The 27,600-nt window shown below is 53.2% G+C and overlaps 1 protein-coding gene across 1 annotated transcript; it reads left to right on the forward strand.

Moving 5' to 3' along the window:
- The first annotated feature begins 815 nt into the window (after positions 1-815).
- CYS1 (cystin 1) lies at positions 816-26,179 on the forward strand. Its single transcript, XM_067703708.1, has 3 exons — positions 816-1,189; positions 18,816-18,868; positions 23,420-26,179. Exons 1-3 carry the CDS (start codon positions 854-856, stop codon positions 23,523-23,525), a joined length of 495 nt encoding a protein of 164 aa, XP_067559809.1. The 5' UTR covers positions 816-853; the 3' UTR covers positions 23,526-26,179.
- Positions 26,180-27,600: the final 1,421 nt, after the last annotated feature.

The raw sequence follows: 27,600 nt of genomic DNA on the forward strand, positions 1-27,600 counted from the left end.
GGAAAGGCTGCAGCTGGGAGTCCGGTCCGGGAGAATCGCCCCCTTCCCTCCTTCTGTTCTGTCTTAGGTCGCACGAGGGAGCAGGGCAGAAATTGAAGGGTGGGATGCCCGGCACCTTCATCATCTTACTCCATCCTCAGAGGTATTTTTACCGTCCGGCCCCTTCCCCCAACTTAACATGTGAGGAACAGGAGGCTGGGAGAGGTGAAGTCCCCATCGCGCTCTAAGCTCGGGAGGGACCGGGCTGTGGAGTCACCTCCGCACTCATCACCACCCTACGCAGGCCGGTCTGGGCGTGTTGCAGGAGCCCCAGTGCTTTCAGTTCTTCCAGGCGGCGGGGACCTGGAGGGTCGGGGAGCCAGAGCCTGGAGGGCTGACCCCGCAAGGAGAGGCGGGGCCCGAGGCGGGCCGGAGGGAGGAGGAAGGAGTCGGAGGAGGAGGGGACGCCGCGCCCCAGTGCCCTCGCCATCCAGTGCCCGGATACCCGGCCCTCGCTCCCCGCCCCCGGCCGCCGGCTCCCCGAGAGCCCTCACCCGCGGCTCTCGGCCCCCACCTCCAGGCCGGGCTCAGCACCCCAGCCCCGGTCGCGCCCCCTCCCACGTTCCCCTGTCCCGGGATCTAGTGCCCCCACCGCGACACCACGCCCCACGTTCCGCACACCGGTGGCTTCGCCCCTCCCCCAGGCCCGGCTCGCGTCCCCCCGCCCCCAGTCGTGTCCCAGACCCGGGATCTCCCCCTCCCCCCGCTCACGCCCGGCCCGGGTCCGCACCCCCGGCCCGGCCGCGCCCCGGCCCGCGTCCCCGCCCCCGGGCCGCGTTCCGGCGGCGCCACAGGCCTGCTAGGCGGGTGCGCCATGGGCAGCGGCAGCAGCCGGAGCGGCCGCGCCCTGAGGCGGCTGCGCAGCCCCGACAGCCGGCCGGCGGGGCCCGGCGGGGCAACCCCGGAGGGTGGGACGGGGCCGCCAGTCTCGGTGGCGGCGGCGGCGGCGGCGGCCCGGGAGGAGGCCTGGGAGGCGGCGGCGGAGGGGGCGGCCGGCCCCGGCCCCGGCCCCGCGGCGCCCCCCGACGGCGGGGACGAGACGCTTCGCCTGCTGGACCAGCTGCTGGCCGAGTCGGCGGCCTGGGGCCCCGGGGAGCTGGCCCCGCGAGGCCCGGCGCGGCCCCGACCCGCAACCGGCGCCGGGAGCCCGGTGAGTGTCGGAGCCCGCGGAGTCGGTGGGGCAGCTGCGCCGGTTCCTGCCCCGGAGCCCCCTCCCCGCCGGCCCGCACGCCGCGCCCTGTCCCTCCGGGGCCCCCGCCCTGTTGCCCTGTCCTCCAGCCCCCGCGGCCGTCCCGCCGCACTCTCCCTGCTCGCCCCCTTCCCCTCTCTGCCTCCTCTGGGTGCTGGTCTCACTGCCTCCAATTTGGGGGGTGACAGTGCTGTGCTGGCAGCAGCCTTAAAAGGCAGGGAGACAGACATCCCTTAGCAGAAATGCGTCTCCCAGGCTTGCTTCTGGCCAGAGCTTGCCTTTTTTTCCTTTTGGAACTGCGGCTCCTTCCAGCCTAGGTAGGGGCTGGCCAGCGGGGCTGCTTTCTTCTCAGGTACCTCCCCCTTGGCCATTCCCCGGGCACTGTCGGAGGAGGATGCTAAGAGGTGGGACCGGTAGCCAAACAGTGTTTACAAAGGCCCCTCGCGTCAGACACATCAGGATCTTTGCCTTGTGGTCAAGCAGTTTGCATACTACTGGCTATTTTTGAGATGCTGTGCAATTTCTTTTTGGCTTCCCAATTCTCTCTTCCAGAACACTTGTAATAACATCCCCGCTGTTCTAGAAAAACAATAAAAGTGAGCACTCTCGCATGGCAACAGCCTTCACTCCAGCAGAGCTGAATGAACAAGATCTGTGATATCAGCTCCTGGGCTTGAGGAGGATGTCCAAGGCAGTTCCCCCCTTCCCCGGAGTCCTGCAGGCTTTGCTTAACAACTGCTGGGACCAGAGGGAGGTGTCTTCCAGGGCAGCCACCAAGCAGTGGAATCCTGGAAGCTCCTCAGTGAGGTGGGGAGGGGTGGGTGGAAAGGACTGGGCCAACCTGGGCACTGCAGGGTCTTCCTCCCCTGTCCTCCTGCCCAGCCCCTGCTGCCCTCCCAAAGTGAGCTGCAGCAAGTGGGACCCAATTATATAACAAGATTCCTTTAAGATTACATCAGAGTTCCATTATATAACCCTCAAAATGGATAAACAGTTGAGAAATTTTGGGGGAAATTCTGAGACGGCATGGAAGCCATCTTTTAGGGATCAGTTGTCAAGTGCTTTGGAAACTTCAGAAGCGAAAATGGAAAGAAAACAGAGAGAATGGATTTCCCTCCCCCGTCCCCACCCCCATTCGCTGAGTATCACAGCAACTCCTAGGGTGCATGGGCTGCCTTACTCATTCTTTCAGTCATTTCTCAGGTATTGGCTTGAGCACTTACTGTGTGCCGGGCATCGCTCTGGGTGCTAGAGATGAACACTGATGGCACGCAGTCCTTGCCCTCAAGAAGTTGACAGTGTAATGGGGGAGAGGGATCTGCAAACAAAAAATAGAATACCTGTGGGCAGCCTGTAGAGAGAGTCCACAGGAGGAGCAACTGGTCCTCTGGAGAAGTCAGGTCGGCATACCAGCAGGACAGCACTTGAGCTGGATCTGGAAGGGTCTGTGGCCCTAGCCAGGCAAACAAGCAGCGAAGGGCATTTGGGCAGAGAGAAGCCTGCGAGCAAAGGCAGTGCCGGCCGGGGCATAGGGTACCCAGGGTGTGGGTGGGAGCACGGGAGTTGAAGAGGTTGGGAAGGGTGAATGCCAGGCTACGGACATGTCACGCTAGGAGTATTCCCTGCTGAGGAGTTTGGACTTTACCGTAAAAGCCGTGGGTATCTTTGAAGGACTAAGGGGAGTGACATTTTGTGTCTTAGGAAGGTTGGACCAACAGCCATGGGGAGGATGAACCGGGCAGAGTAAGGACTAGGGGCAGGATGTCCAACTGGGGCTGCTTCAGCGGTCCAGACGGGCAGGTGCTGAGGGCAGCAGCGCAGTGCGAGGGCTGAAGGGGATGGAGTCGAGAGACTAGGAGGTGAAGGCAGCCCGCTGGGGTCGCTCTTTTGGGTGCGGATTGTTTGTAGCTTCTGTACCATAGATGTTTCTTTTTTTTTTTTTTCTTGCGGTACGCGGGCCTCTCACTGTCGTGGCCTCTCCCGTTGCGGAGCACAGGCTCCGGACGCGCAGGCTCAGCGGCCACGGCTCACGGGCCCAGCCGCTCCACGGCATGTGGGATCTTCCCGGACCGGGGCACGAACCCGTGTCCCCTGCATCGGCAGGTGGACTCCCAACCACTGCGCCACCAGGGAAGCCCCTAACCATGGAGTTTTTCAGCTCTTATTGTGTATATGTTCCAAATCAAGGTAAATTTTTCCCTTACATTTTGGTAGAAGCAACTTTCAGTTAAATTTTTTTTTTTTGTCTGTGAACTATAATACTTTGTAATGAAACACTAGGTAAGAGGATTTTCACTCTGGATTGTAAATTTAGGAAAAATTATGGGCAAATTTGAGGTAAGACACAAATGTGAAGGATACAGTAGTCTCTCTGCACTGGGGCTGTGTTACAAATCCCCATGTCCAAGAAACAGGATCTCAGGGAGAAAATGGGATGAATGAGGCCAAGGCCACTGGGGAACCCGTGACAGTCTGTGTGTGGATTTACATTCACTGAAATACAACTACTGAGACACTTCCCCAAATAAAGAGCATTTCCATGACATTCCTAGTTTCCAGTCCAGTTCCATAAACTCTTGGTACCAGTACATGTCAGCTAGAAAGAAGTCTTTCCCTTCATGCAGTTTTAAGTTTGGGTGCGTGTTCACTGCAGAGATGCGCATGAGATGTTCGGTTTCCTGTCAGATGACGTGCACAGTAAAGAAGGGGAAGGAGGATTACGTCCGTTGGGCACCTGTTCTGTGTTAAGGACTGAATTAGGTACTTCCTGGTCATTGTCGCACGTTCCCCTCTTCAAACAGCCTTTTAGATAAATAGTGCTTTCGATTTTACAAACAAGGCCATCTCAGTCCCAGGAGATTGATAACATACCCAAAGCCACACAGCCAGTAAGTGGGGGTAGCAGAGTTTGTAGCAGGCCTGCCGGGCTCCAGCCCCTCCGTAGACAACCTGGAACGTTCCATGCCTTTTCCATTTTCCAGATGTCCAAGTCACAAGGCAGATCCCGCACTTCCAGTGCTCTGCTCACAGTGCCACTAATGCCTGGCCTGTTTTTCTTTACGATTTTTTTTTTAACGTTCAGTAATCCCTAGCATTCCCCAAGCAAACTCATCAAGAACCTGTATTTTGTCTGATAAAAGTACCACCCGTCTTGCCCTCATAATACCCCCTGAATGTTATTTTCGGCAGCCTCCTTATTCATTCAGATGTTTAGGTGCTTAGGGGTCATACAGTTTTTACTAAAAGTTGTGAGACTCCCAATTATTCACTTAGTACATCTGTCACCAGCATCCTTTTACTTGAGCATTTTCATGAGCCCCTGCGTGTAAGCATGTTGCTGGTTGCACGGCGGCAGAAGCAGAAGAACAAAGAGGCAAAAGACTCAGAAAGAGTCCTTTCCCCATCCTGTATCAGGTTTGATTCCTATGAAACAGAGGGCTTTGCAGTTCACTTACAGTCACTCGGAAATTCTTCAGATGTTGTAATGCAGCCGCTATTTATTCAGGCTATTCTAACAGCCAGCTCCTTACATCCATTGCTTTGCTTAATCCTCATCAGAATAGGTTCCTGCCAAATTGGTGTCGCCTCCCCCCAACTTCATGTCGGAGGGGAGTGTACAAGGCCCAGAGAGGTAGTTCACTTGGCCAGTATCGTGCAGTTTGAAAGAGCCAGTCGGAGTCGTTCTGACTATACCTCTGTAGAGCACTGTGTATACTGGAATTTTAACTGAGTGAATTTGCCATCAGGAGGGATTCTCACTTGTTCCCTGATTCCTCTGGTGCTCAGTTTTTCTCTGAGATAGGTCTCCATACCCCGGCTTCCGTGATTGTGTACAAGATGTGTTCCAGTCTCTAAAGATGTGTTCAGCCCAGAAAAGGTTATGCTTATTTTTAAGTGTTTGTTTTTGAAGTTAGAATAGGTAATATACATGCACGTGAGAAAAAAATTGTTCTTGGTTGTTCTCTGCAATAAAATACTTAAAATGATCTTACTCATGGGAGATGTGGGTTTTTTTTAAAAAATATTTTATTCATTTATTTATTTAGGCTGCGCCAGGTCTTAGTTGTGGCATGTGGGCTCATAGTTGCGGCACGTGGGCTTCTTAGTTGCGGCATGCATGCGGGATCTAGTTCCCTGACCAGAGATCGAACCTGGGCCCCCTGCATTGGAAGTGCAGAGTCTTACCTACTGGACCACCAAGGAAGTCCCACATGAGAGGTTTTAAATAAAAAGATAAGCCCTATATTAGCTTCACTCTACAATTGTAAAGGAATATATGCTCATTGCAGAAAAATTGGAAAACAGAAAAAAAATGTATAATAAAAAAATGTATAGAAAAGGAAATAAAGATTGCTCATAGGGCTTCCCTGGTGGTGCAGTGGTTAAGAATCCACCTGCCAACACAGGGGACGTGGGTTCGATCCCTGGTCTAGGAAGATCCCACATGCCACGGAGCAACTAAGCCCGTGCGCCACAACTACTGAGCCTGCTCTCTAGAGCCCACGAGCCACAACTACTGAGCCCGCGCGCCTAGAGCCCATGTTCCACAACAAGAGAAGCCACCGCAATGAGAAGCCCGCGCACCACAGCGAAGAGTAGCCCCTGCTCGCCGCAACTAGAGAAAGCCCACGCGCAGCAATGAAGACCCAACGCAGCCGAAAATAAATAAAAAAATAAAGTTCCCTTAAAAAAAAAAAAGAGCGTAGTGTAGATATACAATTTATAGCATCCTTTTATTTAGCATTATAGTATAAGCATTTCTCCCATCATAATGTCTTCATAATTTGCCCACCGTCCAGAAGTAGTGTTATTTAATTAATCTCTTATTGTGAAACATTCAGGCTGTTTCCAGGTAGATTTTTTTGTTTGTTTATTTTTTGCCAATATTGAGAATCTTTTTTTTTTGGCCATGCCGCGTCGTGGCTTGCGTGACCTTAGTTCCCCGATCAGGGATTGAACCGTGCCCCCTGCAATGGGAGCGTGTAGTCCTAACCACTGGACCACCAGAGAATTCCCGTAACGTTGAGAATCTGAAGAAAATTGTATAGGCAAAGACCATACTGCATCATTAACAGATTAAAATGTTTCCCACTATACTCTTTAACTTACCAGCTGTCACCTGTTTTCATTTCTTTTGTTCTTTTTTTTTTTACATCTTTATTGGAGTGTAATTGCTTTACAATGGTGTGTTAGTTTCTGCTTTATAACAAAGTGAATCAGTTATACATATACATATGTTCCCATTATCTCTTCCCTCTTGCGTCTCCCTCCCTCCCACCCTCCCTACCCCACCCCTCTAGGTGGTCACAAAGCACCGAGCTGATCTCCCTGTGCTATGCGGCTGCTTCCCACTAGCTACCTCTTTTATGGTTGGTAGTGTATATATGTCCATGCCACTCTCTCACTTTGTCACAGCTTTTAAAGATATATATCATTGAATTATAACAGTCTTAAAATTTTTTTACGTAATCGATCTCATAAGCGGCTTTTCATGCTGTTGCATGATATTATTCATTATTATTTTAATGATTGAAAAATATTTCATCAGGTTCACGTACTTTAATTCACTAAAGCATCTATTACTGTTCTAGACTAATTTTCAACTTGTTCCTGGGCAGTCTTAGGTGCCCAAGGCAGAATTCCTTTCCCAAAGTCAGAAGAACTTCAAAATCAACAGTATTTTAGTGAGATATTGAAACTGAAAACTATTTAGGGTGGGAGAATTATGTGTGAAAATCTAAGGGTTTGGATTTGTCTTGTATTAAGTTATTTAATCAAATTGTGATTTTTTAAAAAAATGCAGCAGTATCTCTCTCAATCAGTGGTCTATTAATTAGAAAAATGTACCATCTAATATTGGTGTATCCATTCAACGTTTATTTTTTGAGCACCTACATGTGCCAGGTACTGTTCTAGGTGCTGGTTATACATAAGAGAACTAAACAGACAAAACCTTCACTAACCTTCGGTCATGGAAGTCCAACAGTGCACAAAATAAAGTATAAAGAACAAAAAAGCAGTAGGGGCTGGGGAGAGCAGGAGTGGTGGCCTGGTGCCCAGGCAGAGAACAGGGAGCCTTGTGGCCACCGGAAGGCCTTGGCTTTTTTGGGGGGGTAGGGGGTGGGATCATACCGGTGCCCCCTGCATTGGGAGTGCAGAATCTTAACCACTGGACCACCAGGGAAGTCCAAGGCCTTGGCTTTTACTTTGAATGAGGTAGAGAAGGCTGGAGGAATTCTGAACAGCGGATGACATGATCTGGTTTGTTTGAAGGCTCACCCTGGCTGCCCTGTTGAAGACAGCCTGGGGTGGGATGGAGGGGCCAAAGCTGGGAGCAGAGCTGGGAAGCTTTTGCAGGAATCCAAGTGAGAAGAGGGATTGGTCTGGACTAGAGTGGTAGTGAGTGAGCTGGGAAGGACTGGTTGGCATATGGACCTAGATTAGAACTAGAGACAGCCCGTTTACTAATGGATTGGCTGTGGGTTGTGTGAGAAAGGAGTCAGAGGACCCCAAAGTGTTTGGCTTGAGCAGCTAGAAGGACGTAGTTGCCATTAACTGACATGGGAAATGTGGAAGGGGAAGGGTTTGAATGTTGTGAATCAGGAAGTTGTTTCAGAATATGTTAAATTTGAGGTGCGTGCTAGGCATCTACATAGAGAGATCAATTGAAAAGATCTTTGTAAGAGTTTGGCGTTCAGGGGAGAGGCTGGCTTTGGACTTATAAATTTGGCGGCCGTTAAAACATAGAAGGGTTGAGATTAGATCAGCCCACCAGTAATACTGAGGTCGGCTCACACCTGAGTGTGTGCCAGGTACTGCTCTGGGTGTTTATGTGTGTGACCTGTGTTCAGAGGTAGAGAAGATGAGGGGACATCCTAAAGGGAAGAAAACCAAGAGGATGCAGGTCTGGAAGCCAAGGGAGGCAAGTATGTCAAGGAGGAGGTAGTGACCAGCTCTTGTAAACGCTGCTCGATGGGACGAGTGAGGTGAAGTCTGAGAGCTGACCATGGAATCTGGTGGCTTGGAGGTCCCTGGTGCCTTGGCCAGTGCCGTTTCAGTGGAGCAGTGCGGGAAGCCTGATGGGCTGGCCTTCATGGAGGCAGGGAACTGGAGAGTAGCCAAGGCTTTCAGGAAGGTTCTTTTTACAGTGCAGTGTTCGTGGGTAGCCATAAAGATGGCTCCATTAGGACACTGAATTAACCGTAAACTCTCAGTCCCAGAATGGGCTAGATAAAAGAAGTTTGGGGGATTAAATGTGCTAGTGACATTCAAGGGTACCCTTAAAGAGGATATTCTGATTCAGTCTAATAGATATAAATTCAGTGTTTTTATTACCAGGTGATGATAATTCATACTCCCCACCGCCGCCTAGTAAATCTTAGTCACTCAAGATCTAGGGAAGATCATTGTCTGTCTTCTAGGCTGAATGACTCCACTGTCCACCATTTTTGCAAAGGTTCCATTTTGCTCTAGCGAAGGAGGATCAGGATGACTCTTTCTTGTCTTTTACCGTCAGCCAGGGATTCCCAGTAATCCTGGCTCACAGCTGCTGTGGGATGTGAAGGTGAAAACAGGCATCAAAATGATTCCGTGGCCGGAAAGCAGATCCGCCAGAGGGCTTTGAAAGTGACGGATACTCTAATGGACTTCTGGCAAAAAGCCACTATTTTGAAGACAGTTACCATCTGTCCGCTTTCAGATCTCTAGCAAAGAACACAAATTTAAGTGGCAGTAAGTGGCATTTGATCAACCTAGGAGTCATAGGAGAGTAAAGCGCAGTGCGGACCCCCAAGGCTCATAACGTGTTGGGGGAGGGCTGTGAAGTGAGCGTTCCTCATGGAAGCCCTGGAGTGGAGGTAAGTAGGAATTATTACATACAAGGAGTTGAATAATCCCATCCAAGGCAGAAGTCTTCGCATCCAAGAAGACCTGACATCTGAGTTGGTTGTGAAGGATCGGTAGAATTTTCCAGCCGTCAGTAAAGGAGGGAGCATTCCATAAAGAGCGAGCAGCATGTAGAAGAACCCAGAGGGACCAAGTGCTTTAGGAGAACAGCATGTTGTCCATAATGGCTGGACAGCAAGGTGATGATGGCTGGACGGAGCGCAAAAGACAACGAGATCGGTTTGGGTCATGATTTCACAACCTTCTAGGCTAAAGGGTTGAACTTTATCCTGTAGGCAACAGGGAGCTAGTGGAAATTTTGTGTTTTTTATTTTTAAATGATTATTTAAAAAATCAGAATAGGTAATATACACGCACATGAGAGAAAATGTAACAGGTACACTGAAAGGAAAGTTTCCCCTCCACCCTGTCCCCCACTCTCTCCAGTTCACTTCTCCAGAGACGCCCACCTTATCGAGTCCTTGTGTCTCCTCCCCAGCCTCTGTTTAGAAAGACAAGGGGTGGCAGGAGGGCGGAGGATGAGAGGCGATGGCACGGGAAGCAGGGTGCCCAGGTGGGAGATTCTGCAGAAATCCAGGTAAGAGGCGATGCGAGAAGGCGAGGTGCACACTGGTTGTGGGAGCAAGGGACAGCGGGCTGCCGCAGAGGCACCCGGGTTTCCTGCTGGTGTCGTAGCGTCGACAGCCATGCTCAGTGTTGTGCAAGTGGCTTTGGGGTGTGAGGCAGACAAGTTCGTGGGCCGTCAGAAGCTCAGGTCCACTGTACAAGGTGGTTGGAGCTGGCACGTAACTCTGTGAACTTCAGCATCTAGATGGGGCGACGAGGGAGAGCATGTGGGTGGGAGGAGAAGAGTCCTGAGCTGGAGCCCTGGAGAACTCCAGGAACCGGAGGAAGACGCTTCCTCTCAGGAGATGTACGGAAACAGCCAGATTTAAAAGTGTTTAGAAGCGCTTGCCTGGAGATGGGGTCAGAGGTGTGACCCCAGAGGGCTCCCTCCCTCCGTGGTTCCGGGATGTGGGCTTCGTCCATGGTGGGAAGCCTGACCATAGTGAAGGTTGGAAGCGGGGTCTCCCGCGCCTTGCCTGAGGCCGGGCCCCAGCGGCTGGTGCCGAGTGCTGGTGCGGGGAGGTGGGGGAGCGAGGTGGCTTGGGCGTCACCGCAGCGTCTCAGTGAGGCGCTGAGGAAAGTGAGGTGCTGAGGAGGGCTTCCTTGCCCAGGAGCTTCGGGCTCCCCCAGCGCCTGGGACGAGCCCTCGCTGGACTCCGGTGCGGACGGTCAGCAGTGGTTTTTGCAGACGGGGATCCTCAGCACCTGCGTGCTAGGAAGGCAGCCTCCAGCCCAAGGCTACCATTCAGGTTCCCAGCAGACTCGGCTGCTTCGGTTCCTTCGCAGTTGGAGAATCACAGATTGCTGGAGCTGAAGGGACCTTAGAGACCACCGGGGCTACCTTCTCATTTACATCCCAGGCCTTTGGGTCCCAGCAGGGTGATTGCCCAAATCCCCAGCAGGACCAGGATCCACGCCAGGTCATCTGCCTCCGGGGGTGAGGATCAGGCTGCCCATGTGAAAATGCGTTTGCAGGTGCTTCATAAGGTGTTATAACGCTGTAGATACGTAATTTATCGTTATTTTCCTTCAGTCCCGCCCTTTACCTTCTCCAGGTCTCCCCGGCCTTCTGTCTCTGGAAGCACTTTACTGAAGCAAGGCCTGGTGAGGGGAGGTGGGCGCCCTGGGACTGGTGGCTTCAGAGTCAGAGCCTCCTTTTGCGAAAGTCCTTTGTCACTTTAGGAACGCAAAGCAGCCCTCCCAGCAGAGTCCACTGGGCCTGCAGCGTGTGCTGCCTGGGAAGCCATGAAGTGGAGCCGTGTGGGGACAGTAGCGCCCCCGGGGGTGAGAGGACTGAACCCGACTGGGAGAGTGCTGAAACCTGCCGAGGCCGGGAGATTCGGTACCGGGAGACCGAGTTCACTCTTCTCTCCACTGCAGGTGTTAACATTTCCATAATGAAGCATAAGCAAACCTGGGCTCCACAGAAGGACAGTTCTTAGAGAGGAGGGGGGAAGTCTACTGATAAAACACAACAGGCTCGTCGTGCAGCGTGAAAGAAGCCAGGCAAAGAAGGGTGCATGCTGTCCGACCCCATGTCTTTAGGCTTCTAGAGAGGCACAGGGGTGTGCGGTGACAGGGGCCGACTAGTGGCCGCCTGGAGATGGGAGGGCGGAGGAGGGAAGCAGGGAGCATCACCGGGGGTGATGGATGTGGTTCAACAGTGGACACACCTGTCAGACCTGTCAGATCGTATTCTGCAGACGCCTGCAGCTTGTTCCAGGTCAACTATATATATTATTGATATGGGTACTTTAAGAGTTAAGGGGAGAACTCTTTAAACAGAAGAAGCAGGATACACATATTGTTAAATAAAATATTCAGTGGGTTTTCTAAAGATTAACCACTGATACTTCACTTTTTTTCAAAAAACCCTAGTTGTAAGAGTCAGAGGAGACTTTTTTTTTAATTAATTAATTTATTGATTTTTGTCTGCGTTGGTCCTCATTGGTGCATGCAGGCTTTCTCTAGTTGCGGTGTGCGGGCTTTGTTGTGGAGCACGGGCTCTAGGTGCGCAGGCTTCAGTAGTTGCGGCTCGCGGGCTCTAGAGCGCAGGCTCAGTAGTTGCGGCGCACGGGCTCAGTTGCTCCGCGGCATGTGGGATCTTCCTGGACCAGGGCTCGAACCTGTGTCCCCTGCATTGGCAGGCGGATTCTTAACCACTGCGCCACCAGGGAAGTCCCAGAGAAGACTTTAAGAAATCATCTTACTGAGTTCTTCCTCAGATGTTTTCTGCTTCTGGTGTGAGTTTTTCAAAGCCCCCCTAGGATCTCGAGTGATGACACATCACATCCTGCGTTCAGCCGGGTTCCCACGGCCCCAGTCCAGGCGCCATGGCCTCCCCGGGGTCCCGATGTGGCCTACAGAGCAGGAGGGGCAGGCTTCCTGCTGGCTGGGAGCTTGTGTCTGCACTAGGCCTGGAGCAGCCGCCAGGGGCTGCTGTGTCTTTGCTTTTCACAAGCTCCCGAGCTGCTTCAGCAAGTTGGATCTTCTGGGAGGCCTGCCTAACACATTTTGCGTCTGAGAAAGTCAAGTTAAAGGCTTAAACTGACGAGAGGAAGAACCACACGTTCAAACCACAGAGAGAAACACAGGTAAAGAAATGAAAGATATAACAAAGCTGAGCTGTCAGGGAAATTAGAAAAGAAAGAGTATGGCCTTCTGTGCGAGTGCAGGCTTGGGGCGTCCAGTCCACGTACCTGATGCGCCACATCATCGCGGCCCTGCAGCTGGCAGTGTGTCCCCGTTAGTAGTGAGTAGAGCAGCGCAGAGAAGTGGAAACTGGCTGACGATGCAAATGTTTGATTCCGATTTCTTGCTCCCTCACTCAGTTGCCCTCCTGATGGGAGAAACCATATATGTAACAACTCTTACAAAACCTGGTGATGAGAGGAAAAGCCCCAGCAGGTGATGGCAAAAGCTGGTTCCAGCAGAAATGGACAAGAGGGAACTAGGGCCCCTATTGGATGACTTCATAAAAAATAGCTGAAGGGTAGTTGAGTAAAAGGATTACTTTACTTCTCTGTTGTCCCTGAGAAAATAACCAGCCTCAGTGGCTGAAAACTGCAGGGAGGAAGATTGGTGTCAATATTATACGAGAGAACTTTCTCATGTGCCCAAGAGAATTGAAAGGAGGGTCTCAAAGAGATATCTGTGCACCCGTGTTCATAGGAGCGTTGTTCACAATAGCCAAAAAGTGGAAGCCCCCCAAGTGTCCCTTGTTGGATGAATGGATAAACACAGCGTGGTATACACGTGCAGTGGAATATTATTCAGCCTTAAAAAGGAGCGAGGTTCTGGCACGTGCTACAACGTGGATGAACCTCGAGGACATTACACTGAGTGAACTGAGCCAGGCAGAAGAGGACGAATACTGTATGATTCCACTCAGGTGAGGCGCTAAAGGACCCATTTCTATCGGACAGGAAGTACAGGGGTGGTTGCTGGGGTTTGGGGGATGAGAGTTGTTGTTTAATGTGGACAGGGGTTCAGTTCTGCAAGATGAAGTTTGCGAGATTGGTTAATGTACTTCACTCTACGGAACTGTACGCTTACAAATGGTTAAGATGGTAAACTTCAGGTTAAGATGGTTTAAGGTGTGTGTATTTTACCACAATTAATTGTTTTTTGAATAAAACAAATTAAAAAGAATTTTCAGCTAGTCTGAGCTGCCTGAGCAGGAATGGGCTGCTTCAGGAGGTGGTGGAGGTGAGTGCGTGTGTGTACGTGTGCACGCACATGTGTGCGTGCCTGTGTGACTTGCCCTCCTCTCTCTCATCTTCGTCGCCCCTCCCTACCCTCTGTCCCTCTTCCCATTGTGAATTCCTTGCTGACTTGGGAGTCATCTCCTCTTCATCTTTACACTCCCCAAAGGCACGAATATTCAAAGGAATATGCAGGGAATACTGAGTCCCCGGGGCAAGGTCACTAGCCAGTAGCAGACACTAGCCGGCCCCACAGGTACCCCTGGGAGGAAGTTGTGCACCTTCGCTGCGCAGCCCACCTCCGCGTGGAGAGAGCGCCAGGCAGGCAGGACAGGCTCTTCTGGCCAATGCGTGGGGGTGGCTGTAGTGGCAGGCGGCTGCCGCGGCCCATGCCACAGGGCCTGTGTGGCCAATGCGTGGGGGTGCCTGTGTGGCAGGCGCTGCCGCGGCCCATGCCACAGGGCCTGTGTGGCAGGACACACCCAGGCTTGCTTCTGCTAACCACCACTAACGAACATCTCCCAAGAAACACATCAGAACTAGTTTCTCAGGGAAGCGTATGCTGTCCTGGAACCTCTCAGGCCTTGAACACCAAGGTCTTCCCTGCGCTCTCCTCCTCACGCCTTCAGGTTCTCTTCTAGCAGGGCTGTGTCAGAGGCTACTCTGGGCTGGACGTTGGGTCAGATGTTCGTAATGGTGTTTACTGGTCGCTTACAGGATAGGCATTGTACTAAGGATGAGACAGAAGAGAAAGAGACAGATTATCTTTCATATCTCTGCAGCCCTGAAGGCTAAGTACCTGTTACACAAATGAGTAAACTGAGGATTAAACTGATTGCACAAAGTTTATAGCCCCCAGTCTGTGCTCTTATCATTTTGCTCATTGTTAACATGTCTAAGACTTAACTTCTCTGGTGACATTGCACCTCAAAAGTATAGGGTGTGGGTCTCCACAGCAGCTGACAGAGCACTGGGCACACTGGGGTACTGATGATTGATTAATCCCTGGCGATTGATTAATCCCTGGGATTAAGCCTCAATAGGAAGATGGAGGGGGACTTTAAAAACGAATTTGGAGAGAATGTAAGCAGATTCCTGTGGGGGCAAAAGCCCAGTTCTGCCTATTGGTGGTGTAGGATTATGTGCACAGGGAGCACCGTGGAAAGGAAGCTCATCCTGCTCTACTGTTAAAAGGAAAAAACAAAACCTTTAAAACTCCCCAATGTCTGCAGACTACGTCAGAATAAGACTCTTGATTAATCATTTATTTAGGATTAGTATCTCTCTCCCATTTGTTTGTCTTTTTGTGTTGCTTCCAGAGAGACTCTCTCAGTTTGACCTTCCGGGTAACTGAGCTTCTCTTCAGCTGTGTCTAATTTACTCTTCAGAACACCTCCTGAGGTTTTACTTCCTTCCATCGTAGATGGCATTTCCAAAATCTCTAGCTGGTTATCTTGCACAACAGCTTATTCTTGTTTGGCTGAGACTGAATCATTCTCCTTTTAAAGTCACGTTCAGTCTGCTCGAATCACTTTTTTCTCAGGTTTAATTCTTTGAACTGATGAGTTTGGTTCCTGCCTCCACGTGTCACAGAGGAGGGTCAGGATATGCTCCTGGTGAGTGTGGCCATCGTTAGTGGTCTGGGAACAGTTTCCTGTGCTTCCTGGTGTCAGCGGCTGCCCATGCTACCCCCCCCCTCCTGTCCCAGTCTGGGGGATGCACCTCTGTGCCCTGTCATTTGCACAAGCAGGCCCCTCCTCTCTGACCCTTGCCCCAAGGCCCTCTCCTGCTCTGGTGTCTGTCTCCTCTGAACTTGGAGCCCCCAAAGCTGCTGCTTTGTCCAGCAGCCCCCTCCTGTGTGTGCTGGGGGCTGTGGTTTCCTCCATCGATCTAACCCAGTCTGTCTTCCAACAACCCCTACTACCGGGCTTCCCTGGTGGCACAGTGGCTAATAATCTGCCTGCTATGCAGGGGACACGGGTTTGAGCCCTGGTCCAGGAAGATCCCACATGCCACAGAGCAACTAAGCCTGGTCACCACAACTACTGAGCCTGCACTCTAGAGCCCATGAGCCACAACTACTGAAGCCCGTGTGCCTAGAGCCCGTGCTCCTCAACAAGAGAAGCCACTGCAATGAGAAGCCTGTGCACTGCAATGAAGAGTAGCCCCCGATCGCCGCAACTAGAGAAAGGCTGCGTCCAGCAATGAAAACCCAATGCAGCCAAAAAATAAATAAATTTATATATATAAAAAAAAGAATATGCCTGCCAATGCAGGGGACATGGGTTCGAGCCCTGGTCTGGGAAGATTCCACATGCCACAGAGCAACTAAGCCTGTGTGCCACAACTACTGAGCCTGTGCTCTAGAGCCTGTGAGCCACAACTACTGAGCCTGCTCGCTTAGAGCCTGTGCTCTGCAACAAGAGAAGCCACTGCAATGAGAAGCTTGTGCACCACAATGAAGAGTAGCCCCCGCTCGCCGCCACTGGAGAAAGCCCGTGTGCAGCAACAGAGACCCAACACAGCCAAAAATAAATAAAAATTTAAAAATTTATATTAAAAAAAAGCTCTACTACTTTCTAGTCTTGCAGTACTGTTAGAGATTTGTGAGTTGTTTTGTTTGGTTTGTTTTGTTTTTTGCTTATGGCCTTTTCTGTCATTTCTAAGGATTTGGGATGAAAGCGGGAAGCGGGCCTGCATGTTTGGTTTACCATTGTAATCACGGCTTCTGATGACCCGTGCACTTGTAGTCCACACCTCGGTGTCTGGCATTGGATTTTTCTCTAGTTGTGTCATCACGCTAGTTTTTTTCTGCCCAGCTGTGAGCTGCTCTGGGCAAGGACCATATCCTGTATGGATAATAGAACATGGTGCACAACAGGGCACATGGACTTGATGAATGCTTATTCACGACCTCTGACGACTCCGTGTATTTGCATATGCAAATATGTTCCTTATCTGAAGTGCCCTTCCCCTCTTTTCCACCTGGTAAACCCCTACTCTTTCAAAACTCCAGCTAAAATGTCACTCTTGCCACTCTTCTTGGAAACCTCCCATGGTGTTTTTCCCATTCAGAGTTGGTTTCCCCTCCTCTCCCAGCCCTTTATAACTCGGCTACATAATTTATCACATAGCATCGCATTGCATTTTTATGAGACTCTCCCCGTGAACCGTGAGCTCCTTGAAGACTGGGTTCTTGACAGTCGTGGCCTGTCCTGGGGGGCACTGCTCGTGCCAATGGGAGATCTTGTGCACAAAGCAGGCTGACGTCTGGCTGGGCCATGGCCTTGCTCAGCTTCATGGGTCAAAGGCTGGTGTCCACAGTGCCCTCAAGTGCCTTATGCTGGGAACACAGTATGGAAGGTTATTCAGACCCCTCTGCTGCTGAAAATAATATACTGGATATAATTAATGTAGTAAGAGTGTCCTTGAAACATTAAGTGGCTGGTGAGATAGTGAGGAATTACCAGCCCAGATCCAAGAAAGGCAGAATCAGAGATGCAAATAAGACGTTGGGCTGCATGTGCCTCAGGTGAACTTGAGCTTTGGGGCTGATGGTGTCCAGCAGTAAAGGGAACAGAATTTAGGGCCCAATGAAAGTTATAGTAGATCCTTCCCTCATCAATCCAGGACCTTCGGGGGACGGCAAGGAAAAGTATCACAGCACAGAACAGTGAAGGAGGGAAGAAGAGCCACAATCTAGCTGCCTCTTCAGGTTTGCAGCCCCAGTTCCCATCACCCAGGTGGCCCAAAATGCCTGAATGCATGGATTTAATTTCAAGTGGCCCCAGACCAGGAGTGCCCCCTGGTGCCCGGACAGAGCAAGCTCATGTCCTCTCTGGAGGAAGGCATGTTCCTCTCAGGACAGAGACCACCCACAAAGTGTTTTCAAGGCTAATGAGCATCAAACAAGAAAAAATAACCAACCAACCAGAGAACCAAGTGAACACTAGAAGAAACAAAGACAACAAAAATAGACCAATGAAGACTTCAGTTATTTTTTTGGATTACCAGACACAGATTATAATCAACTATGTTTATTTTATCTTATTTAAGGGAAATACCTTTGAAGGACCAGGACCTCTAGAAAGTGACCTAGCATATTTTAAAAAGAACCAGATAGAACTTGAAGAAATGAAAAATACAATAAACAAAATTAAAGATTCTGATGGTTTGGGTTAACAGGAAATTAGACAGAGATGAAGAGAAGATCAGTGCCCTGGAAGACAGAACTGAAGAAATGACCTACACAGAGAGACCAGGATCTGATAAAGGACAACTTGAGAAAAAGCCACAGCAAACCTAATATTACATTTGAAATAATGAAAACTTTTCCTTTCAATAAAGGAACAAGGCAGAGATGCCTGTTATCATTTCTTTTCAAGGTAGTACTGGAGGTCCTAGCCAGTGCAGAAGGGCTAGGTGAAAAGTGTGTTTCCCTTCTGGGACCAGAAGGGAAAAAATCAAATGGCCATTTTTCTCAGATAATGTGAACAGGAAGAAAGACAGTCCAAAAGCATCTACAAATAAGTTATTAGGACTAATAAGAGAGTTTAGTAAGACTGGTGAACACAAAATGTATATATTTCAATCATATATCTGCGGAAACAAACAGGAAGAAAATAAAATTTTATTTAAAAAAGGATAATATCAAGTATCTAGAAATTGGTCTAAAAAGAGATATCTATGACCTCTACAGGGAAAATAAGACTTCTTAAAAGACATTAAAGAAATCCTAAATGAATGGAGAGGTGTTCCTTGTTTTTAAACTGGAAGACTTGTTATTATAGATATCAAGTCTGCCTAAAATGATCTGTATATTAATTCAACCCCAACAAAATCCCCAAGGGGGACAAACTGACTGCAGTACACATATAAGGAGGTGCAAAGAACCGGGAAGAGTCCAGGCTTATTCTAAAGCTGTGGTAACTGAGACGGGGTGGTGCCGGCACAGGACAGGCATGGACCATTGGAAGAGTTTGCAGACAGACACGTGCGACGTCTGTGCACCCTTGACTGAGAACAGAGAAGGCACAGCCGAGCAGCAGGGCAGGCTGCCGGGCAGTGCTTGCATGGACGTCAGGACTTCGACTCCTGGCGTGAGAGATGGGGACGTGCTGGCCGTTAGCTGCCGGGGAGGTGGGGAGTCTCTTGGTGTGAGCTGTGTAGGTCACTCCCCTCTCCCAGCCTCAGCTTCCCACATGCAAAATAGGCGGATGGAACTAGACAGCAGGGGAGCCTTTCCACTTTCCAGCTCTGGTTTATTCAGCCCTGGGTTGAATGTGGTGGCCGTCTGTCAGCACAAAGCCAGGGCAAAGACAGGCTGCACCACTGCCAACCTTCTGATGCCTCCTCCTTTTGTCTTTCTCAAGGTGTCCCCGAAACGGAGCACTGAAGACCACCCAGAGAGCAGCAGTGTCTCTGAGTAAGTACAGGGGCGGGGGGCGGGGGAAGCACATCTCCACCAGAGTCACAGCCACCCTACCCCCCGCCCTCCCCACGCCTCTGCATCCCCGGCCCTGGCCCCGCCCATTCACTCAGAAGCTATTTGCAGTGGCTCATCTGTAAGTGAGGCACAGTCCTTGGCCTTCAGGAGTTTCCAGCCTAGAAGGATGGCAGGTGGGTCCCCCGTGATCCCATTACAGCGTTAGAAGGAAAACACATTTAAAACCCCTGGAAAGTGTCATCTGAGGACCCCAGGCCCAGAGACCAGGCCTTCTCTGTCTGCACGGCCCTGGGCTGTGGGAGGATTCCAGGGCCCCAGGAGCAGCCAGCACCGGAAAGCTGTGCGGGGGTGACCTTGGGCCTCTGGCTCATCGTGCCCTTGGCTTTCTCGTCTCTAATTGGCTCACGGTGATCGGCCCTGGGTCACTGGGAGGTAGGTGAGTGTGATGCTCAAGACCAGAGATGTGAAAATTCTGGCTCAACAGCTATTTTTATTACCAATTCCAAACGGCTCAGGGCCAGAACTTTGCCGGGTTCCCTTATTTAACAAACATTTGAGGAGACCTTCTCCCGAAGATTGGGGTCTCTTCACACGGGCTCAAGGGAGGTCTGAAAGGGGACAGAACTGCCGAGGGCTCGTGGAGGAGCTGATGTTTAAGTGGCTCGCAGGACACGTATTTTCACCAAGGAGAGAGGGCAGGTGCGTTCCAGGTGGTGGGCTCCACAAGCAAGACACAGGTCTGAACAGGACACCACGCACAGGCTGGTGACATTTAGCACAGGGTCTGGGGGGAGAAGGAGGGCCTTGAAGGCCAAGCTGAAACCGTGGGCCACTGCTGTCCAGTCAGAGGACGCTGGGGTCAGCTCTGGGAGCTGGGACTCCACCGTGGCCGCGGAGGTGAAGCGGTGAGCACGGGTACACGGGCTCCGCCCCTTGCCAAGGCCAGCGCTTCACTCAGCAGAGAGGAGCATCCCTCCCGGTCCCCCCTCACAGGCCCTGCTCTTCACTTGTTTTGCAAACCGTCACAGGCTCCGCTTAGCACAGCTGCCTCCGGGTGGGCTCAGCGCCCCCGTGCACTCCCGTGCTGGACTGGGCACTGTGTCTCGCTGCAGTGACCGGGCGCCAGGGCCGCCTCTGCTCCGCTGACCTGGACGCCCGAGCACGTGGCGCGGCTGAGGACCTGGGCCCGGAGCGGTGCCAATGGAGCTCCGTCCCGCCTGCATATTTCTACTGATTGTAAAGATAACTGGCAGTGACTTTCTTAAGTTTTCATCACCCCAGGGACTTTAGGAGGATTAAGTTCTGCCTCGAACAAATTAGCTGTTTCTTCTTATTTTTAAATGAATAGGTCCCTTCACCTCACATGCAAACTCCAGGACATCCCTCACTAGGAGTACTTCATTCATTCATTCATTCACTCCCTCAATATACTTTAGTGGGAGCGTCCTGAGTGCCACGCTAGGCCCTGGACTCCAGGCTGGGTGGGTCCCAGGCTGGTCCTGGCTCACTGGCGGCAGAGGGGAGAGCGTCATGAAGGTGAGATCAGGGCTGTGCCTCCCAGGAGCAGGCTCTGAAGCCATACAGGCCTGCCCCAGGGTCTGGACTGGCAGTAGCCGCCCTCCTCTGTTCCCCAAACTTGGGCTCCCCTGTCTGTAGGGGAACCTCTCTGAGGAGGGAGCGGCGGGTGTCCTGCCACCACGTCCACTGTGGCCTCTCACTGCCAGCGGCCGGCCCTGGGCTCCTCCACACAGCCAGCGTGCGCCTCCCTCCCCGCCCCCCAGACTGGGCGCACACAGAGCGCAGCCCACAGCACCCTCCTCTCCTGGTTCCTGCAGCGCCCACCCTTCCAGCCACAGACAAGCCCACCGTCCCCTTCTCCACCACCAGAACCCCTCAAAGCAGCGCTTCAGGGAGAAGTGTCCTAATGCATGCAGTTTACTTTGAAATGCATCCAGAAATCAGATAAAGTAATAGACATGGGATAAAGTAAACCCAGCAAAATGTAGCAGAAAAATATTGACTTAATTTTTGAATCCACGATTTCAACTTTTCGGTATGCTTGAAAGTCTTCGTAATAAAAGGTTGAAGAGGAAAATCCTCCCAAACTCAGTTCAAATATCTCCTCCTCAGAGACTCTCACCCTCCCCTCCCTCCGTGTCGACCTGGTGAGTCTCCCTCCTTCAGCAGTGCCGGCTCCAGTTCACACCACACCTGTACGTGTAACGCAGCGGGTACCTGTGACAGCCTGTCTTACCTCTTCACTCTCAGCCGCATCTCTGGGCCCTCACAGCACCAGGCCCAGAGCGGGTGCTTCACAGATGCAGCTGAAGGGAACGTTCGGTGTGAACCTGGGCCTGTGGGCCTTGACCCCCAGTCCTGACCATCCTCGATGTCGGCCACGCCCTTTCCCCAGGGTTGGGGTGTGGAAGCAACAGAGCTGAGCCAGCCGGGCTGGCTTTGAGGACAGGGCTGGGCTGGCCTGACCTGAAGTCTGTGAGGATCCGGTAGCAGAAGCCTAGGGCCTGTGGAGGGGAAACAGGGATTCAGGAGCCTTCTGTCTGCAGCTGCTGCTGAAATTTGCTCATTATTTATTCTGTAAATGCTTGTGGGATGCCTACTATAAGCCAGGCCTAGGCCAGGCACCCCGTTTTCCTAATGAGTAAACAGATGCAAGGTATGATTTGCCCATGGTCAAAGGGCCAGTAAATTCTAGACCCAACAGACAGTATAAATGACTCACCTCATTTTGCATGTGGCTCTGTAGCCCAATTATAATTGATTTGCTCTCTCTGGGGAAGAGTAATGGGTTTTTGTTTTGCATGACTTTAGGAATCTCTGACATAGTGAATTATAATTTAAACAAAGATTCAATTCTTGACTCCTCAGTCCCTCTAGGAACCATCTCTCCCTTTTAATGTCGTGCTCCCCTCCCCCAAGTAGGGGGAGACCCCACCTCGGTCTTCAGGCCCCCGGGCCGGCAGCCCCACGGCCGCTGGTGGACAGTGTTGCCCACCAGACAGGCTAGGATGGCGTGAGGCCGAGTGGAGCCCTGGCTGCTGGGGCTGCAACACCTCCTGTCGGCCTCCCCATCAGCCTCCCCTGCTGGCCTCCCTGTCAGCCTCCCCTGCCGGCCTCCCCTGCCAGCCTCCCCTGCTAGCCTCCCCTGCCGGCCCTGCCTCCTCACCCCCTTTCTCCCCCATGTCCCAACTGCAGGGAGCGTCGGGCGCCTAGAGAGAAAGCCCTTGCTGAGCTGTGGGACCGGGTGAGGACGGTCTGTAGCCAGGTCACCATGGGACCGTGGGCAAGGCATTTCTCCCCCATCCACAGAGAGGGGGCTGGCCTGGGTGACCCCAGAGGGCTGTGCGGGAGGCACGTGTCATCTCTGGGCTTGGGGAAGTGGAGTCCCGCCGTTAGACCCTCATCCTTGCTGTTCAGCGCTGGGGGCCTGTTAGGCGGCACACACCCTGAGGTGACAGTCAAGTGGCCCAGAGCCCAGCTCCTGCCCTGCATTCCGGGACAGCAGACAGGGCCCTGGAGGCCGCTCTGAACATGTCAGGAGTGTGACGGCAGTGATCAGGTGGGCCTTAGAGATCATCCAGCCCAGCCCCCCAGCTCACATGGCAGCACGTCTCTGGCTGGCAGGTGGGAGCTCAAGGTCCCTTAGCTGGCAGTGGGCAGCTCTGGCCTAACTCCTCCTTCAGAGGTAGCCCCTCAGGCTGGCAGCACCCAGTTCGGCCCAGGTTTCACACCCTCCCACCTGTCAAAGGTGCTGAAGGGGGCAAGGCCATGGCCAGGCACAGGTGGACACCGCCGTGGGACAGCCTGCAGGACAGGGAAGTCGGGGGCACAACAGAGTCCAGAAAGCCGGAGAGGGGGTGGGCAGCCGGATCCAGGCCGGTGGGAACCACTTCCAGGGGCCCAGGTGGCAGGATGAGGATCCGAGATTTGGTCACTTAATACACTGCCCAGCAGGTTGGGGGAGTGGCCAGGATCCTGACGCCCAATCCTGTCCCAGCGTGGCAGCTCCTGTGAGACACCCCCGCCCACCCAAGGGGCAGGCACAGGGCGTGAGTCAGGCCGATGGATGGTCAAGACACAGCTCACCTTTGCTGAGGGCTGGGCAGGGTGCAAAATTCAGTGTCACACGCTGTCCATGCATTAGCTCATTTATGCCTCAGAATGAATTTAAGAATACAGCTCTATTTTAGAGAAAATTATCACTGAGCTAGTAACTGGCAGAGCTGGGATTCAAGCTGGGTCTTCCCATCCCCGGGCCCTCACCCTTAAGCATCAGAGGCACTGGCTTCCTCACAGCGTAAGGTCTTGGGTAACATTGGGGAGATGAAACCAGAGAATCAGGCAGGGGCCTGCTGATGGAAGAGGTTGAGGAGGTGTTCCCGGGGCAGAGGTTTTCAGTTTTAGTTTTAGGATGGATCAGAATTCCATACAGGGGCCACCGTGGTTGTCCAGTAGAGATGTGGAGTTTGAAGGTAACATCTTGTTTCCCATGTCCATGTTTCTCACCCACAGAGCCCCAGGCAGCTGCCACAGGAGGCCTGAGAGGCAGTCAGCCATCACATACGACTACTCTGAGGAGGAGCTGATGGCCAGCATCGAGCAGGAGTACTGCTGCTAAGGCTGGTGCTGCAGCAGCCCCGTGGTCAGCCAGCGGCCAGTGCACCGTTCCTCCCAGCCCCAGCCCCAGCCGACTGGGTCTCTTAGGAACCTAGGCTGGGCGCACACATCCCCCTGCCCTGCCCAGGGCTCTAGCTGGAGCTTAGCCACCTCCAACATGCAGTTATTCCCAGACCTTTCACAACTGCCCTCTTCAAATCCATATTCAGACAGTCCTGAACGTGGCCGGCAGCTGGCCATCATGCTTGCTGGCAAGAGGTGATCGGCTGTGCAGATCCAGGCCACAAGGAAGGCACAGGTGCTGCCCCACAGGTGCGTGGGCAGGTGACCTGCCGGATACCTGCCCCTCCTCTCAGTCTCTGGGGAGATCCGTCTACAAGGTTCTCCTGGGTCTTGAAATGCTTCCCCTTTCTGAAGGCCCACTTGCCACCTGCTCAGAAGAAGCCTCTTTACTGAGCGTGGCTCAGACTGGACACTTTGCGAACTCTAACACACGTCCCAGAGGGCCCCAAGGAGGTTCCGCTCTGGAGGGCACACCCAGGAGGTATGCCTTAGCGAGCTGGAGGGAGTCACCCTCTGTTCTGCAAATGAGTCGCCTGGAGATGTTATTGAAATGCAGATTCTGATTCTGTGGGTCTCCAGCAGGGCCTGAGAGTCTGCGTTGTTTCTAACCAGTTCCCAGGCGATACCCAGGCTGCTGGATCCCAGCCATGCCTGGAGTAGCAGGGACCTTGTCTGAGCTTTAGGCCTGGCTGACTCTTCCTTCCCCAGTGCTGGAGGCTGCCCAGAGCCACGACCCACCCACCTCCCCAAAGAGAGGCCTGTGCCCCTGCAGTGGGTGCGGTGGGACAGGAGCCAGAGACCCCGGTTCTGATCCTCGCTCTTGCACTACCTTGCGGTCACTTCCCCCCTCTGGTCCTCAGTGAGTCCTGGAGGCACGCGCCGTCCCCCAGCTCTGACCATCAGGGATCACACAATCCCAGGCTTCCTCGGTCTCTCGTCCCCGTCCCCTGGGGGCACGGGACTGCCTTCCCTGCTGAGGGTGACCACTGGCCACACCTGGAAAGGGTCCTTAGGGCTGCCGGCTCTTCCCACCTGGAAGAAGGTAGAAAATCACAGCAGTGAGGCCAGGAGAGCCTTATAACATTCCCAGCTGACTGATGAGAAAGCTGACACCCTGTGAATCAGGCAGGGCCTGGAGGCGAGTGCTTCTTGCACGAGACGTGCACAGAGGGCCTGCTGGGTGCCGAGCGCGGCCCCAGGCCTTCTCTTGGTCGCTGGGTGTTGCTTCTGAGCCCCAGCCTTCTGCTCTGGAGCTGAGTGTGGAACCTGCTCATGAAGGGGAGCAGGGGGGAAATGTGGCTGATAGAGGCAGGAAGAAAAACATCTCCATGTCGAAGGTGACAATGACACATCGATGTCTGGAAAAGTCTCAGTGCCACACACGTGTCTCCTGGCTTCTGTGGTGGCGAGTGCCTCTGAGATGCTACAAAGCCCAGGGATATAGAAAACACGCTCCGTTCCCAGCTCTGAGAAATGCTGTGCCCGTCCTCCCGGGGAAGAAGCCAGGCCACGGCCCTCCTTCTGCCCCTCGCACGAGTTCTCAAAGGGGCCCCGCCTGGCTCAGGTTCCCTCTCCTCACCTAAGGTGAGCTTTTCCAAGACACTCCCCTTTGATGTTCTGAAGTCTCAGAGCCACTTCTCACTGGGCTGCCATCCAGTGAGATAGCACCACTGGGTGGACGCCCCTGGGGAATTTCTGTTCAACCCCCCCACTCGTTCTGACCTTATGAGCCCCTGCTGCTGTGAGCCCGGCCCTCTGCTGGATGCCAGGGTTCGTGTAGCAAGGTCTGGTCTCCACTAGTGAGGACATGCTGTTTCTAGAGGCGCACCTGTAAACATGGACTCACGGCTGTCAAAGAACTGTAGCCAAAAGCCCTCTGAAGATCTAGCCTCTGTGGATTGGGGATGTGGCTCTTTTTCTGGGCTGGCGATAGTTAGTCAGGAGAAAAGCCTTCTTGGTTGCCTTTGAGAAGACAAATAACGTTTGAGGCCCGGACGTCCTGCGCTCTCCCAGGAAGGAAACGATGTAAAACCAGACCTTTGGGGTGGTGACACCTGGACCCCCGGCACCAAATCAGACCTTAACAGGTGGGCGGGGCTCAATTTTCTGGTGTGATGAAACCCCTCTGGAAACAAAAAGTTGCCTTTTCTGTGACGTGTGAACCCTGGGAAGGAGCAGTGACACATTTTAAGTCCTCAAGAGGTGGATGACATCCGATGGACACCCTGTGGAGCTGGTGCCCCAGGGTGTGCACATGAGACGGAAAAAGCGTGTGGTTTCGTGTGGCACTGAGGGCACCCGGCTGCGCTTTCAAGGTCCAAACCACCAAAATCAGGGGCCTGTGGTCGGCTGTCAAGAGTGGCACCACGTGGCAGCAAGGCGTCCACACAGCAGGGTGTCCGCTTGGACTGGGTGTCTCTGTCCCTGGAAAGTGGCGGCTGCAAAGACCCCAGCCTGGGATAACTAAGCCCGAGAGGTTTAGGACTATTTTCAGGGAAGGGGAGAAACTGTAGAGGGAGGGGCTGACTTTTCTACTAATCTGGTGAGGAGAGGATTTGAGTGAAAAATAAAAATAACATGACCTTAGTAGCACAGGTTACAGACATGTTACTTTTTTTTTTTTTTTTTAATTTATCCAACATCTACTTGAAGAGGGCGGGCTCCAGGCCAGGCCCTGTGCCAGGTGGGCCCTGGGGGATAAAATAAAGATGTGATGCGAGTGAGCAGAGTGAGGTGGGAAGAGCCGTTGCTGTCGGGGTTCCAGCATCCTCGCTGCTCCCCGTCCTTGGGCAGCTTGGGTGATGGGGACTGGGCTCCCCGGGGAGGCCCTGAAGCTTCTCCCTGCCCAACAGCGCCTCTTCCTCCGCCCCGGTCACTGGGAAGCCTGAGGGACAAACGGCCGTGCGCTGGGACCCCGCGGAGCCACGCGGATGAGAGGTGGGCGGGTCGCGGGGGTGCCGAGCCCGCGGGCGTCGCGTGGAGGGAGCTGGGGGCGGGCTCCCACCCGGGTCTGCAGACAGTCAAGGGGACCCTGGCTTCGAGCCCGGCCCCATGCCGGCAGGAATCTTCCCGGCAGAGGGGCTTCTGAGGGTTCCCGGAGCGGTTTCTGCGGATTGGGTCCCCCGCGCGGGGAGCCGAGCTCGGGTGCGCCCCCTCGAGGCCGACCGCAGGCCCGCAGGCCCCCAGGCCCAGCGGGCGGGCTGCGCGGCTGCTGAAGCCCGGGTCCCGGGTTCTTCGGGGGCTCAGAGGTACGTGTGCGGACTTGCTGCCCCGCTGTGGCCTTTTGGTAGGGGTGTCTCTCAGAAGAACCGCCTGGGCACCACCTGTCACAGCTCGCGTAATTCCCACACGCAGAGCCATCTCCCTGGGTTCCAACATCCAGCCAGGTGGGCACGGGGTCGGGGAGCGCGCACACTGAGCCCGAGGCCCCGCCAACGTCCTGACCCACCGCGTGCGCCTTCTATGCTCTCTCCGAGCGCCTTATCCGCTAGGGCGGCCCTCTAACCACGTCGGGTGGCCCTCTGAGAAGTGGTGCAAGAGACGGCTCCTCGGCCCAGAGATGGACACACGCCACCCCCACCCCTCCCCCGCGCACAGGACTCGCCTCGGTTTCAGGCTGTTCTCCTCCCCCCAGGCGCCCCGTCTGGAGATCTCCAGGGTTTTCTGGGCCGTCCTCTCTTTCTTGGCAGTCTGCCCCTCACCCCCAACGCCTTGGCATCCCTGGACCCTCAGCTCCATCTCCTCGACTCAGGGACTCCTCTGGGTCCCTGCTGAGTTCCTGTCCCTGCACCACAATCTGGAAACCTCCTCAAGGCAGCAAATCTGGGCAGTCACAAGATTCACTTACTTCCTGTCTTTCAGGGTCACTGTCTTTCATGACCTAAGGTCCAGCTCCTGGAAAACTCTCATTTGATACCTTTTGTCTGGATTTTTTGGGTGTGAGGGTATATTTGTTTCCTGTTACTCCATCATGGGCAGAAGTGGAATTCATATTACTACCACTTTAATGTTTA

This window comes from Pseudorca crassidens, chromosome 14 (assembly GCF_039906515.1).
Source record: "Pseudorca crassidens isolate mPseCra1 chromosome 14, mPseCra1.hap1, whole genome shotgun sequence".
Classification (NCBI taxonomy): domain Eukaryota; kingdom Metazoa; phylum Chordata; class Mammalia; order Artiodactyla; family Delphinidae; genus Pseudorca; species Pseudorca crassidens.

What these genes read in the sequence shown, in the direction of transcription:
- CYS1 (XM_067703708.1), top strand. Translation starts at nt 854, where the DNA reads ATGGGCAGCGGCAGCAGCCGGAGCGGCCGCGCCCTGAGGCGGCTGCGC. An exon ending in CAACCGGCGCCGGGAGCCCG is followed by an intron (nt 1,190 to 18,815) that starts GTGAGTGTCGGA and finishes GTCTTTCTCAAG; the next exon opens with GTGTCCCCGAAACGGAGCAC. An exon ending in GAGAGCAGCAGTGTCTCTGA is followed by an intron (nt 18,869 to 23,419) that starts GTAAGTACAGGG and finishes TCTCACCCACAG; the next exon opens with AGCCCCAGGCAGCTGCCACA.